Source organism: Bombina bombina, chromosome 1 (genome assembly GCF_027579735.1).
Source record: "Bombina bombina isolate aBomBom1 chromosome 1, aBomBom1.pri, whole genome shotgun sequence".
In the NCBI taxonomy this organism is placed as follows: Eukaryota; Metazoa; Chordata; class Amphibia; order Anura; family Bombinatoridae; genus Bombina; species Bombina bombina.
In genome coordinates, this window is record NC_069499.1 from 168,563,788 (window position 1) to 168,579,749 (window position 15,962).

The following is a 15,962-nucleotide window of genomic DNA, read 5'->3' on the forward strand; positions in this document are numbered from 1 at the left end:
AGCTACATCCCCAGTTATAAGACACATTACTTTAGTTTTTTTTGTTTACTTCCCTCCACCTTAAAGATTTCAGTTTGTTTTGCAATTGAGTTGTACAGTTTGTAGGCCACATTAAAGGTGGAAAAAGTTCTGAAATTAATTATATTTGTCTAATTTTTTTACATCACAGAAACCTGACATTTTAACAGGGGTGTGTAGACTTTTTATATCCACTGTACATGTAAAGGGACTTGAAACCCCATGATTTCATGAATTAGGTAGAACATACAATTTTAAACAACTTTCCAATTTACTTCTATTATCAAATTTGTTTCATTCTCTTGGTATCATTTTTTAAAGGAGCAGCAATGCACTACTGGTTTCTAACTGAACACATGAGTGAGCCAATGACAATCATTATATATATGCAGTCACCAATCAGCAGCCAGAACCTAGGATATTTGCTGCTCCTCAGCTTACCTAGATAAATCTTTCAGTAAAGGATAACAAAAGGAAGAAAATTAAACAGAAGTAAATTGGAAAGTTGTTAAAATTGTATGCTCCGTCTAAATTATGAATGTCTAATTATGACTTTACTGTCCCTTTAACGACAGAAGTGCTTGCACAATGTAAAACAATGTTAAAAACAGTGATGCAGAACTGCAGCAATATAGTGCTCCAGATGTGCGCGCCTCAGCCTACTTAGGTATGGAAAGTTTTTATTAAAATATAAAACTCAGAAGTTCTTAAATTTAATAACCAGTGGTTAACACTGTATAGTAATCCCCAGAGGAGGTAATAGACAAGATATTTCGTGTTGCCATACCTCATATGAGCCCGATAGATACCGTAGTCCCTTCCTCAAGTAGTGAGAGTGAGCCTCCCGATCCAGAACAAGTCTAAGGAAAATAAAAACACAAATGTATTAAATTGTTGCGGATATAGGAAAATGTGGATTTATTTCAGGACATAAAAATGGGAAGGAAAAATAAATACCCTTTTTTAAAACGGAAAAATACAATGTCCATTTAACACTTGTCCATAGACTCCGTACAATATAGTAAATCAAGTTGCATGGTTAAATGGGAGGCATAAAAATGCACAACCTATTTTTTTTTTTTTTTAATGGCATGTATACTAATTTAAACTGATGACTAATTTATATGAGCAATGAAGAAATAGTGTCCCTTTAATTTTACCAGCAATTATAGTTATATTGCTGACAAACCATTTTCAACATAAGCTTCATGAAATTGCTGAAGATGTTATCTCAGAAGACAAAACCCAGGAATAAATGTGGTTGTTTATGTAATTCCATCATTTGAGTGTATTGTTATGGGATATCTTTGCAATGAGCATTCAGGCAAGTTTAAAACAAAAAACTTAAAATCACTTATCCATGTTCCTGTCATGGATAAAACTATTTTGTTATCAAGTGTGCCCCCGTTAACCAACAGAGCCAGGGATATCCATTTCACTTAAAATGTTTCATGCACAAAATATTTTTACATTTTTGTAATTTTAATGCTTCTTTTTCATAAGCAAGACTGAACATTTATGAGTTTATCACTGCAATACCTTCAACTCTTTTGAATCTTATATAATAAAGACAATAGCCTGATCAAAATGTAAGTACAGAAGTCTTAAATATAAAAGCTTCAGCATTTGTAATAAATAGTCAGCCACGTAAAGTTAGTCTAGATACAAATTCATACACAAGGATAAGCCCACTAATACATAAGGAAACAGGAACGCTATTGAGCTACGTAGAATTTCTCTAGTGAATGACATGGTGGACAATATCATAATTGTTTATGGCAAAAGTCCTAAAACAATTGCATTTTGTCAATGTGAATTCAGAAACAAAAAAAAACCCAAGCAAGGAAAAGTGATTGTTTTAGTCAGACAGATAAAAATCTGTGTGGAGGTATTGTTTTCCTACAAACAAATAAAGCTTTATTATAATATCTGGACTAAATCCCAAATCCATTATTAGAATGAACAAGCTATGAATTTTGTTTTATAAACCACAAGTACAAAATGCAGTGTTCTCCACAGTACCCATTTACATGGTCACATCAGACAGATCTGTGCACTGCTTCTGTCACAGGATGTAACAATATGCACACTACAAGATGGTGGCGCCCATTATAAAATGCAGAGCTTTACAAACTGGACTCTGTAAGGAGTTAAAATAAGAGAACTGCAGGTAGAGAAGGAAAATAGCATAATGTACTGTAGTTGTGCCCAGCCGTTTAATATCCCTTTAATTGTGCATGCTAAAGCAACTTGACAATATACTTATTTATTCTGCTGCCTTTTCTAGCAAGTCTGAAAATTGTGAGCTTTCCAATTCTAATGGGAAAATGAATCAAGTTTGAGAACCTGTCCAGCTGAGGTTTCCACTTGTGGTCCGGCATCCCATGGCAAAATGTAACATGTCACAAGAGCTCTCTTGCGCGATACCACCCCCCGTTCTCATGCAACCATTTGCGCTAGAGCAGGACATGTCAATCATCCCAAATGGGCGAATCATTCCGTTTCTGCATTTTAAATATGTGGTTGCAGGTTTGCTCATGTGACCCTGCACTGCAAAGTCTCAAAAGGGGCGAATGCATCTTAATAAATCTTTCCCCAAGAACCCAAAGTGCCATAGCAGGCTTCACAAGTCTAACACTGACAAATGATAAAACAGAGGATAGTTTGCCAAGAAAATGTCAACTCCAGTAACAAGTCCAAGCTGGCTCCTTCAAATAAGGAAAATGGTGGGTAAAGTGTACCTAATGAAAAACAACTGCAGCAAACAAGGTGCTAAGGCATGGTTAAAAAAAAAAAAAAAAAAAAATCTTGTAACTACAAAATGATCACAGTCCCATTAAAGCCATTATTTTATACATCCTTAAAATATTTTAGAAATTACGGAATGCTGGCTGGCAAAATATCTGCATATAATTATTTTTTAAAAGCGATTGTAAGGTTTAATCAATAAGTGCCTGGTAACTAAAAGTAATCTTAAAAATAGGGGCACTTTCACTCATTAAACTTAACAATGACTCTTCTTTTTTTTTTTTTTAAATGCCTTTGCGCTATGGTAAGCATAACGCAGATCCTCCTCCTGCTTTCTAAATGTAGCCACCAATCAGAAAGCGCTACCCAGGGTGCTGAACTAAAAATGTGCTGGCTCCTAAGCTTAGATTCCTGCTTTTTCAAATAAAGATAGCAAGCGAACAAAAACAAATTGATAATAGGAGTAAATTAGAAAGTTGCTTAAAATTGCATGCTCTGAATCGTGAAAAAAAAATTCTGTTTAGTATCCCTTAAAGGAAGTTTACTGTGAAATCTCATGAGATCACAGCAAAGCAATGTAAGACCTCGGCACTGCTGATGCTGATTGGATATTGTAGTTTTTTTTCCCCCCAACTTGCAGCTTTACAGCAGCTCTAACTGTTCACAGAGCACTTACTCTGGTGAGCTGAAGAAATTGTGGGGTAAGATATCTTCCCTTTTGAATAGAGATGTTCAGGTGATGTTTTCATAACAGATTTTTACAGTTATGCTGCATTACTATGAAGTGATTTAGCATATGAGTATTATGTTCCTTTAAATAAATGTATTGTGAATTTTGAGCAAACTTCACCTGCATACAGCTGGCAAGATAATATAGTTGGACCATTTTATTTAACAATTTTAGTGAAATGCTTAAGTATTTTAAAGAACTGCAGACATACCCTGGGAACTCCCCTACCCCTCCCACTTTCTGAAGCTCTGCTTTAATTTACAATAGAGAAAATACAAAGTAATTTGTTATTTGTAAAACATACAGAGATCTACAAAGTATGATCCTGATTTGTTAAAGGAACAAAGAAACTTTCAAAACATAATCAGAATTTGTAAAATCACTGCTGGATCAAAATTTAAATATATTAAAATATAACATAGAAAGTGCAAAGCTTAAATGTCATAATACTGAAAGGACCCAATCTGAAGTGTAAAGTGATATAAAATACAAAGCACAAAGTGTAAGTGTAACAAAACTCATACAGTGCTAAATTGTACTGGGCTTGTCTCTCTTTCACATACCTAAATGCAGATAACAACCCACCCCTTAGACAAGTATAGCAAAAGTTGCCTGTCTTGAACCTTGTGAGAGATCTTGCAGTGCTGGAGGGTTCCGCACTTTTTCTTTAAGCATTCAGTGAGTTAAGCCCTGTAAAGTCTACACTACAATTTCTCTCCAAGCAGAATGATCTTCAGATCCTTCCTGGAGTCTACATTACAAGGACAGCATTTTGGGCTAAATCATTTTATATGTCTTTTTAATTTAATTAGTGCTGCTGCCGTTTGCCTTCTCATGCTTATCAAAAGGGTAAAATCAATAACCCTATGCAACCTGCACAGACCTTTAGACCACAGAGAATGTGCTTCACTCAAAGCTATTGAATCGTGCTCTTTTGGTTGCAGCCAAATAGGGCTAGCTGTAACGAAGTTTGATTCCCTGCTCTAAGCAATCATTGTATAGTATGTAGCTGGTTCATTAAATATACAACATTATGACAGCATCCTATGGTCTCCCTAGATCCAGTAGATCCCGAAGGCACTGCTGGTAGATCACAGCCGATGTGATCAAAATTATGTGGTCAAGTTACACAATCTCAACACTGGGGCGTGAGTAGAGTATGGTTGCTAGGGATACCGCTTTATCTACTGCATTGTGTGAAGGGGCAGGTCATTAAACAGTCTGATGGTCGGACACAAAAAGTGCTACAGGATTGGAGCTTGAGGGACATCGATTTCAGATGACTTTTGAACGACAACATAATTGGCCTATCAAAAAGCATGGTTTAGTAAGTATTCTCCCAATGGATATGGCTGTATAGTATCGTTAGGAGGGTAAGCCTCAATAGATATATAGAAAAAGTAAAGTCGGAGGCTGTGCTATGCTATAGGAACAAGTCTGATTGACGTCTGGCAAATAAACGCGTTGAACCGGTAAGAAATGGTCTGCATGGCGCGCTATTGAAATGTATATGTGTAAACCTCACTGGGTAATATCTGCCAAGCCCGCGGCGCAAAGTAAAGGGGGTCAGTGGCAGTAATTTGAATGCAGTGTTTTGTAAAATGGCACAAGGGGTTGCTACTGTTAACCCGAATTAAAGTCAGAGCTACTTTTGTCTTCAGGATTAATCTGTTGTATCTTTATGCTTTTGCACATCCATGTGTTGCTAAATCATGCAGCCTTAAAAAGGAATATGAAACATTTTATTTTTTTCATGATTCAGATATAGAACATGCAATTTTAAACAACTTTCTAATTTACTCCTATTCTCTTCTATTGGTATCTTTATTTGGAAAAAGCAGGAATGTAAGCTTAGGAGTCGGCCAATTTTTAGTGGGTAGATCTTGTTGAGCTGGTCATTTGAAAAGTAGATCACAACACAAAAAAGTGTGGCCACCCCTGTCCTAGATAGTGTGGGACAAACACAATTTTACAGCAAAAGCAGCATTACATATAATAAATGCATACTGCAATGGTGTCTCATTTGTATTAAAGACATTTATGGGCAATAACATTTGTCATATTATGAGAACAGTTGAAGGTTTTTGCTATTTAGAGCCTCTTCATGGGGTATTCTGAGTGTAATGCTCCGGTCAGTGATTATCCATTTATTTAGCTGTGGATGAAGCTTCGGCCTGCACGAGTGAGCCAGAAACGCTAGTGTAGGTGCGATCTAAAGACTACAGTTACTTAGCCTTTTCTTTTGTGATTCGGACACAGAATACAATTTTAAACAACTTTCCAATTTACTTCTATTATCTAATTTGCTTCATACTCTTGATATTCTTTGTTAAAGAAGCATCAATACACTACTAGGAGCTAGCTGAACACATCAGATGAACCAATAACACAAGGCCTATATGTGCAGTCACCAATCAGCAGCTACTGAGTCTACCTAGGTATCCTTTTGGTATCCTTTGTTAAAAAGGACACAAATTAGACAACTTAAGTAAATTGAAAAGTTGCTTAAAGGGAAAGATAGATAATCCCTTTATTACCCATTCCCCAGTTTTGCATAACCAACACAGTTATATTAATATACTTTTAACCTCTGTGATTATCTTGTATCTAAGCCTCTGCAAACTGCCCCTTTATTTCAGTTCTTTTGACAGACTTGCAGTTTAGCCAATCAGTGCCTGCTCCCAGATAACTTCATGCGCACGAGCACAGTGTTATCTATATGAAATACACGAACACCCTCTAGTGGTGAAAAACTGTTCAAATGCATTCTGAAAAGAGGTGGCCTTCAAGGTCTAAGAAATTAGCATATGAACCTCCTAGGTTAAGCTTTCAACTAAGAATACCAAGAGAACAAAGCAAAATTGGTGATAAAAGTAAATTAGAAAACTGTTTAAAATTACATGCTCTATCTGAATCATGAAAGTTTTTTTGACCTAGACTGTCCCTTTAAAATCACATGCTCTAGCTGAATCGTGAAAGACAATTTGGGTTTCATGTCCCTTTAAATCCTTCTGATCTGGATGATTGACAGCCCCTGCTCACGTGCTAGCAAGGGACAGCATTGCTCAAGCAATGTTAAATACTATCCACCAAAGAGGTGGGCAGATATCTTCCCAGGGGCAAACCTAGTCTGCCCAGCTTTTATTAAATGGAGCCCTAAATAAAGAAAACTACAAAAATAGCCAACTTCAAAAAAGCTTCTATATAGATAGGCAGGAAAATCACTTACTCTGGGGACCTTTGGCAGTTCTTAAAAGCATTGTAGATGGCTTCCACGCTTTTCTCAACTTTTGTCTGAGGAGAAAAAAAAAAAAAAAAAAAAAAAGGATGACAGAAATGATCAGCAATACACAATAACAATGGACAGTTAATAGCTTGCTCTAGTATTATACTCACAACAATGACTAAATTGTACTTTTCAAACAATCCAAAAAAGAAGTGCTTAGCCCTAAACTACCAACTACAGAGACGGTACACATTGTTTTTCTGCAACCATAAAAAAACAAAACCACTGCAAAAAAAGATAGATTATTAATCCTTATCTGCACAACTGCTGAAACAGTTTCTAAAGGATCGTTTCTCCTTTGGGTGCTCCACTGTACAGTGCGCTACCAACCCACTGACTAAGCCTTTTTCAGTTTTGATACTGTACCGGCCACCTCATAAACTAAAGAGAGAGAGTGTATAACTGCTGCTCTCCCTAGAGCCTATAGTGCAAGTTCCAATTAGCATATGGGGTAGGCAATAAAGCATCTGACTGGCCATACACACACACCTTGACAAAGGCCCAAATTAGGGCTGAAACATTAGACAAATGTTTCTGAAAAGAAATAAAAAGTTGTGAGCTTGAGTCATTTGTGAAATATAGAAAATTTCTGAGATGAGAGTGAGAGTGTGTGAGAGATATATAGATAGATATTCATATGCAGCACCTGAGGAGGCGCAAATTGATTATTTATAAACCATTTCAGACTCTTTGCAAATACTGATTAAGCTTTCTTTTCTGCAATGTGTTTGCAGCATTGCAGAAAATAAATATGCCCCTTTAATTCTCATCTGAGCTAAAGCTACTGCTAACTGATTTCAGAACAAAGTGAAATCATTGATTATTCAAAGGTTTTCTGATGAATTAGAACATTATATTCTACACGGTACAATAATTACCATTCAAGCTAAACAAATTATAACTGCTCATTTACAAATCTACCCTTGTCATTATATGAAATTTGTTACCAAAAAGAATACTAGAAAGTTGAAGTATAAATTGCTAATATACTAGCACAATGTAGTGAGATATTTTAATACAAAAGAGTTAACATAACAAATAAGATCTGAATAAAACCCTAAAAGTTTTAATAGATTAAATACTTCATTGTACTCTTGAAAGGTTCTCATAGCATAACAGTCGAGGGTTTTCATTATTATTATGCTTATTATCCTCATCAACCGGAAAATAGTTAAGGGACATTCTAGTAATGGCCTAGGAAGACCATTACTAAGGGAGAGCCCCAATGCTAGAGACTTTATGGCCATCACTGGCAAAAACCAGCCAGCATGCAGGACGGTGCCGCACATCGGCCGCAGGTAGGCTTCCAGAAACTAATGCTGCCTCTCTGCAGCTGCCAGCAGTGACAAACAGTGCGTCAGTGTTACAGAATTTTTGCTTGATGCTCCGGTCAAAGTGAAGGGGAAGCTTAGTTAGGAGACAGTGGGAATTTTTTTAATTACAGAGGGATGCGATGGGTTCCTTCACTTTGACAGGAGCATTAAGCAAGAATTCTGGAACACTGACATGCTGTTCGTCATCTTCCTGCGCGTTGGCTTATGCGAGTAGAGGTTTATCTGTTGCCAGGATACTTGGGGGTGCAAAACTTGTAGGGAATACAGGAGGCTGTACACCAGGATAATCTGCCCTGTCACTAGCTGCTGCTGCTGTGTGTGAGCTACCATGCCGTACAGCAAGTGAAACTAATCAATGTCACCCTTACCCTAGAAATTATCCAGCCGCACCGGGCTAAATATTTGGTGTGGCTACACAAATAGGTGTCTTAGGGACTTCAAACCAGGGCCTAGTTTTAAAGGTGCCAGGTTTGTTGAGCCCTGTTCTAGTCCAAAAAGGCATGCACTCATTTGTTAGAGCATGCAACTTTAGCACTAAAGTCCCTGTAAGTCAACAGCGGCATTTGCAAGGCCCAGTGGTTCTCTGTGGCTCTCAAGCAGTACATTAACTATGGGTTGAAACTATTTATAGACTTGCAGGGTTGCTAGTGCTAAAATTACATGCTCTAAGTCACAGTTTCGCAATCTGTGGTATATATACACCTTGGGGTACTTGGAGCATCGGGAAGGGATACTACAGGGATTGTCAGTAACGCTTATTTGTATATAAAAATTTTAGTTATGTATAATGAAAGTACTTTGTATTATATATATTTACATTATTTATTTCACACCCTTTTCATGTAATTTAACTCTGAAAATTGAGCAATTTCTAATACTCAAAACTTGAAATGCACCTGCTGACTTTTCAAGGCTGATTCTGCTAGGTATCTGTTCCTAATTGGCTTTAAAGGGACAGTATACTGTAAAATAGTTTTTCCCTTAATGTGTTTACAATTGCTTTTTTTACCAACTGCAGAGTAAAAAATGTATGAAAATTAGCTTTTTAAGGTTTATTTCTGTATATTAAAGCTATGATTTTGTGTTTTGAAGCCACAACCTAATAAAATGGGTTGAGCTTGTAGGTATAATCAGATCTCATTTCTGTATCACATTGTGCACATATACCTGCTTCTTTATCTTATATCTGTCCTTAAAACAATCACCAATACTTTGAGAGAACAATGGAAAATCAACATTTTATTACCTTATCTCTGCTTTATCACACTGGGAGTGTAATTTCTTCTGCTGGCTGTGTTTACAAAGCTTATCTATAGCTGGTACGCACGGCCACAAACTTTCAGAATAGGTGGGGATACCACATGCTAAATTAACAATTTCAAATGCCAATATAAGGGTAAAGGAGCTACTTGTAAACAATTTAATACACTCCAGCAGGTAAAGTGGATCATTGGGAACAAATTAAAGGGGAGAAAATTTTTGAGTAAACTGTCCCTTTAATTCATAACAAAAGCAAACAAATATATTCTATACTAACTTTATGACTGTGGCTAGCCGGGTAGTCTGCCGACTAAAGCCCAGAGTGGCTCCTCAAATAAGGCAAATGGTGAGTAAAGTTTGGCTATTAAAAAATAACTAGAAAAAAGGATGTTAATTTGTTTTAACAATGTTAATACTTGGCTGATATGCTATTCTATAGCAACAGAAATGTCTTGTAATTACAAGGTGTTTACTGTCCCTATATTTGTTTTGCTGATGTACCTACAGTAAATATAACATATAGAAAGTGGTTTATTTCCACCCTTGAGCACTCCGATCAGGGTATATTATGAGCATTTCACAGCCTAGTTTGGTCTACTGCTCAATCACAGATTCACTGGAGATCCTTAGAATCTTTCCTGTTGGAACATTTGAGTACTGGAGTTAAGCTTCACTGATGTAAAATGTATCACAGATGGTATTACTGTGAAAAAGTGCTAGATAAATAAGTCACTGTGAAACGTTTCTTTCATGATTCAGGTAGAGAATACAATTTTAAACAAAATCCCAATTTACTTCTATTATCTAGTTTGCTTTGTTCTTTAGATATCCTTTGTTGAAGAAATAGCAATGCACATGGGTGACCCAATCACATGAGGCATTTATGTGCAGCCACCAATCAAAAGCTACTGAGCCTATCTAGATATGCTTTTCAGCAAAGGATATCAAAAGAATTAAGCAAATTAGATAAACTTAAATTAGAAAGTTATTTAAAGGGACAGTCAACACTTACTTTAACATGTTTTTATATTGAAAATAACAAAACGGAGGTCCGCCTACACTATACCCCTCCTGCCTTGCCGCCTTGCTTCTGTCCTAATCAGCGGCGCTAACTACTCTAATACCCGGTAAATATGGATGCCGGACTCCCCCCACCATTACGTAGCTGCCTTCTTCTTCAACTGATAAGCAAATCAGAATCCAGTCCTCGGACTGAAATTGCACGCGCTTGCAATTTCTGTCCGATGCCTGGATTCTGATTTGCTTATCAGTTGAAGAAGAAGGCAGCTACGTAATGGTGGGGGGAGTCCGGCATCCATATTTACTGGGTATTAGAGTAGTTAGCGCCGCTGATTAGGACAGAAGCAAGGCGGCAAGGCAGGAGGGGTATAGTGTAGGCGGACCTCCGTTTTGTTATTTTCAATATAAAAACATGTTAAAGTAAGTGTTGACTGTCCCTTTAAAATTACACTCTTTCTAAAACCAGGAAATAACTAATTTGGGTTTCTTGTCCCTTTAACTCCTATTATCAATTTTTCTTCGTTCTCTTGCTATCTTTATTTAAAAAGCAGGAATGTAAAGCTTAAGAGCCGGCCCATTTTTGGTTGAGAACCTGGGTTATGCCCGCTTATTGGTTTGCTAAATGTAGCCACCAATAAACAAGCGCTATCCAGGGTGCTGAAAAGTGGGCTGACTCCTAAGCTTTCAATTCCTGCTTTTGAAATAAAGATAGCAAGAGAACAAGAGTGCGGATCTAGAAAAGCCCTGAAAACTGGAACATGACTTATACAAAGCTATGGAATTACATGCAGCTATAAGAATGAATACAGACGCAAGCAGAATTACAAATATAAGCATTTGAAATTACACTACAGTGTACAGATTTCTGTAAGTTGTCGCAAAAATAATTAGAACTAGTACATGTACAATTAAAGGGACATGAAACCCACATTTTTTCTTTCATGATTTAGAAAGAGCAGGAAATTTTAAGCAACTTTCCAATTTAATTATATTATCTAATTTGCTTCATTCCTTTGGTATCCTTTGTTGAAGGATCAGTAATGCACTCCTGGGAGCTGGCTGAAAGCAATGACAAGAGGCATATCTGTGCAGTGGCCAATCAGCAGCTTCTGATCATACCTAGGTATACTTTTTCACAAAGGATAAAAACAAAACAAATTAGATAATAGAAATCAATTGTAAAGTTATTTAAAACTGCACGTAATATCTTTATCATGAAAGAAAAAAAAAAGGGGGTTTGTGTCCCTTTAACAAGCTTTAATCCCTTAATGACCGAGGACGTGCAGGGTACGTCCTCAAAAAAAAAAAAAAAAAAAAAAAAAAAAAAATAAAAATAAAAAGACAGTTAACGCTTGAGGATGTATCCTGCACGTCCTCGGTCTGGGAAAGTGGTGGAAGCGATCCTGATCGCTTCCAGCCGCTTTCCGGTTATTGCAGTGATGCCTCTATATCGAGGCATCCTGCAATAACATCCGTTGGCCATCCGATGCAGAGAGAGTCACTCTGTGGCCCTCTCTGCACTGGACATCGATGGCCGGTATCGTTGGTGGGTGGGAGCCGGTCTGGGAGGCGGCCATCGATGGGCCCAGTGATGTGGAGGGGGGTGGGATCGTGGGCGGGGGTAGCAGGGGGGTGCTTGCGTGCACGAGGTGGTGGAGGGGGGCGCGCGCGTGCACAGGGAGGAAGCGGGTGGGAACCGCTACACTACAGAAAATGTATTAATAAATAATAATAATAAATAAAACAAATATAAATCAGGGTGTGTTGGGTTTGTCTGTGGGGGGGAAGCTGCACTACAGAAAAAAAAAAAAAACGGGGAAAAAATATTAAAAGCACTTTATTTTCTGCAAACTGGGTACTGGCAGACCGCTGCCAGTACCCAAGATGGCCCCCAAAAAGGCAGAGGGGCAGGGTTAGAGAGCTGTTTGGGGGGGGATCAGGGAGGTTGGGGGCTAAGGGGGGATCCTACACAGCAGCATATGTAAATATGCTTTTAAAAAAAACACCTTTTTATTTTAGTTCTGGCAGACTTTCTGCAAGTACTTAAGATGGTGGGGACAATTGTGGGGTGGGGGAGGGAAGGGAAGGGATCAGGGGGTGCGATTTGTCTGATTGGAGGCTGATCTCTACCCTAAAGCTAAAATTAACCCTGCAAGCTCCCTACAAGCTACCCAATTAACCCCTTAACTACTAGCTATAATACACGTGTGATGCTCAGCGGCATTTAGCGGCCTAATTACCAAAAAGCAACGCCAAAGCCATATATGTCTGCTATTTCTGAACAAAGGGGATCCCTGAGAAGCATTTACAACCATTTGTGCCATAATTGCACAAGCTGTTAGTAAATAATTTCAGTGAGAAACCTAAAGTTTGTGAAAAAAAAATAAAATATTTGAACGCTTTTGGCGGTGAAATGGTGGCATGAAATATACCAAAATGGGCCTAGATCAATACTTTGGAATGTCTACTACACTAAAGCTAAAAATTAAACCTACAAACTCCCTACAAGCTCCCTAATTAACCCCTTCACTGCTGGACATAATACACATGTGGTGCACAGTGGCACAAAGGGGATCCCAGAGAAGCATTTACAACCATTTATATCATAATTGCACAAGTTGTTTGTAAATAATTTCAGTGAGAAACCTAAAGTTTGTGAAAAAAATTGGCGGTGAAATGGTGGCACGAAATATACCAAAATGGGCCTAGATCAATGCTTTGGGATGTCTTCTAGAAAAATATAATGCACTCGTAGTAACACCAGCACGAGTGCATTATCACAGAGGCTATAGCAGCTACCTCCCACACCGTGCACCACCTTTACACTAAGTGCTGTATTCACCTACCATTGCAAGTTCTAGAAAAATATATACATGTCAAGGGATATTCAGGGATTACAGAAAGATTTCAGCGTTCCAATGTAACTAGCGCTAATTTTGAAAAAAAAGTGGTTTGGAAATAGCAAAGTGCTACTTGTATTTATTGTCCTATAACTTGCAAAAAAAAAGCAAAGAACGTGTAAACATTGGGTATTTCTAAACTCAGGACAAAATTTAGAAACTATTTAGCATGGTGTTTTTTGGTGGCTGTAGATGTGTAAGATTGTGGGGGTCAAAGTTAGAAAAAGTGTGTTTTTTTCCATTTTTTGCTCATATTTTATAATTTTTTTTATAGTAAATTATAAGATATGATGAAAATAATGGTATCTTTAGAAAGTCCATTTAGTGGCGAGAAAAACGGTATATAATATGTGTGGGTACAGTAAATGAGTAAGAGGAAAATTACAGCTAAACACAAACACCGCAAAAATGTAAAAATAGCCTTGGTCCCAAACGGACAGAAAATGGAAAAGTGCTGTGGTCATTAAAGTGAAGGTCAAGTCCAACGCTCTTGTTTACAGTTTGAGACTTTACATGTGAAATCAGTATGATGTTCATTCATCAATAGCTTGAAAAATATTCTTGTCATTTAAATTTTTAATTTACAATTACCCTCCGTATTACCGTAATTGTCCGCCCGATATTTTCCCTCAATTGATTGACAGGTTTTCTACATCCTAGAGCCAATTACTTTTCTTCCCCCGGGGCGTCCTGCCCCTTTTTACCCGCGTCATCAATCACTATTGCGCATGTGTGTAACCGGGGCTATCGTCATCGTCTTCATGCTCGTGCATGATATGCGCATGCGTATTGCGCTGTATGTCTTCATTCGTTACATTGATTTAGTCATTAGACAGAGAAAAATTAGAATTAGACAGAGAAAGCGATTTACACTATTGCGTTCCAAAGTATGGATCCAAGTTTACATTTGTGTAAATACAATCTAACAGTGCTACGTACTGAAAATTTCTACGCATGCGCAAATGCGGTTAAAATACGCATGCGCATTCTGAACCCGGTGTTGTGCACGAGCTTTGAAGTGACGCGGTGAGCTTGTTGATATGCTCGCTACGTCATTAGATGCAAAGAAGGAAGTGGAGCGGGGGAGGAGTACAAATAAGAAACGGCGGTATTATATATATATATTTTACTATAAATTCATATACTTTTTAAAAAAAATATGTTAGCGACTTTAATAGTTATTTTATAATGTTTACATGGGTGCTGTGCAGTTAGTTAAAATTGACCTTCACTTTAAGGGGTTAAATATATGGGAAATTGAGAATTACCCATGACAAAATTAACATTTCCCCCCTAAATATCTTATTTTATGAAGCCCATTTACTAGAGGACGGAGAGGTGTGTGAGCTTTGGTAAAAAGCCTCCATAAAATAAACTACAGAATTCCCTGATATCCAAAGAGCTAACACATGATTGCACACCACTACTACTAGAATTGTTACATTACAGTGCCACAGCCTTAGTAACCATGACATTTTTGCCATCTATGTCAGGAATTTCCAACTGCAGCCCTCAGGAGAAGTCAGTCAGTAACAGACCATATTTTCAAGTGATATAATCACCTGCTGAGATACTATGGGTATTTAGCATGTCCTCTTTTAAAGTGGGTGTGGGAAATTTCACATTTTGGATCAACCTGCAAAAAAGTTAAAAACATAGGTAAAGCCAGTGCAAGAGCAACAATGCTCTACTGGGACATAGGTGAACACAGCCAGTGTGCCAACAAAAAAGGCATATTTGTGTAGCCAGTAATCACTACTGCTTCTGGGCTTTTCAACAAAAGATACCAAGAAAACTAAGTAAATGCGATAACACAAGTAAATTACTATAAAGTTATCCTGTCTACATCACTATTGTCCTTTCCTATAGACTCGTCTTAATCGTTTAGGGTGTTCTAGTTTACAAGCGTTTACATGTCACTCATAAAGTTCTCAGTTAATCATTAGATTGATTGTTCTTAGGGAGTGACAGGCATTTTGAGCGTCCCATCTCCCATCAATTTTAGGTGAATGACGGGTGTGGCAAAGCACGTTCTTCTGATATAAAATTATAAACCATCTGATCGCCAGTAAGAACTTAGCAATGCTTTACAATGTGTAACAGAACTCCTTGGTTAATGAGTACGTATCTCTGGTTAATGTGTATGCATGCCTGGTTAATGAAGCTGCTAACTAGTCTGGCCAAACACCTCACCTGCTCTGCGGAGGTTTCAGTAAGCGCCGAGTCATCCTGCAGCCGTTCCTGAGCGTGGTTATCCCGCAAACACCGCAGCTCTGTAGCGGATTCCGCCATGTCTGATAGACAGCACGCCCACTGTCACCGAGCTACGGCAGCCCAGCAGGATCTAAAAACTTCCGCAAGAAAACGACTTCTACTGAAACCACCGCGCTACTTCTTTACAGTCACGCCCTTTTACACTATTGATCTACTCCCTCCAGACTTCTTAGCTTATACAGTATACACCTACTCTGCGGTAAACCTTGCCTACTGCAGTATAGCCACGCCCTTTCCACTTATTATATAGGGCTAGTAACTAAACTATATTTATAGGAGTTGTAAACTACACATTCTTTCCATCCTACATGTATTTACTCTTAATTTCTTACACATTTGCGATGCTATAAATATTACTTTTAGACTGAAAAATGTATATATATATTTATAAT

General features: G+C 37.8%; 1 protein-coding gene across 1 annotated transcript in view; it reads right to left on the reverse strand.

Moving 5' to 3' along the window:
- Positions 1 to 15,588, reverse strand: part of LOC128645004 (protein farnesyltransferase subunit beta) — a 152,279-nt gene extending 136,691 nt beyond the window's left edge. Inside the window, exons 1-3 of the mRNA XM_053697715.1 lie at positions 15,490 to 15,588; positions 6,726 to 6,790; positions 806 to 878 (exon numbers count right to left, since the gene is read on the reverse strand). Coding sequence (XP_053553690.1) covers positions 806 to 878; positions 6,726 to 6,790; positions 15,490 to 15,588 — 237 coding nt within the window. The remainder of the gene's footprint in view (positions 1 to 805; positions 879 to 6,725; positions 6,791 to 15,489) is intronic.
- Positions 15,589 to 15,962: the final 374 nt, after the last annotated feature.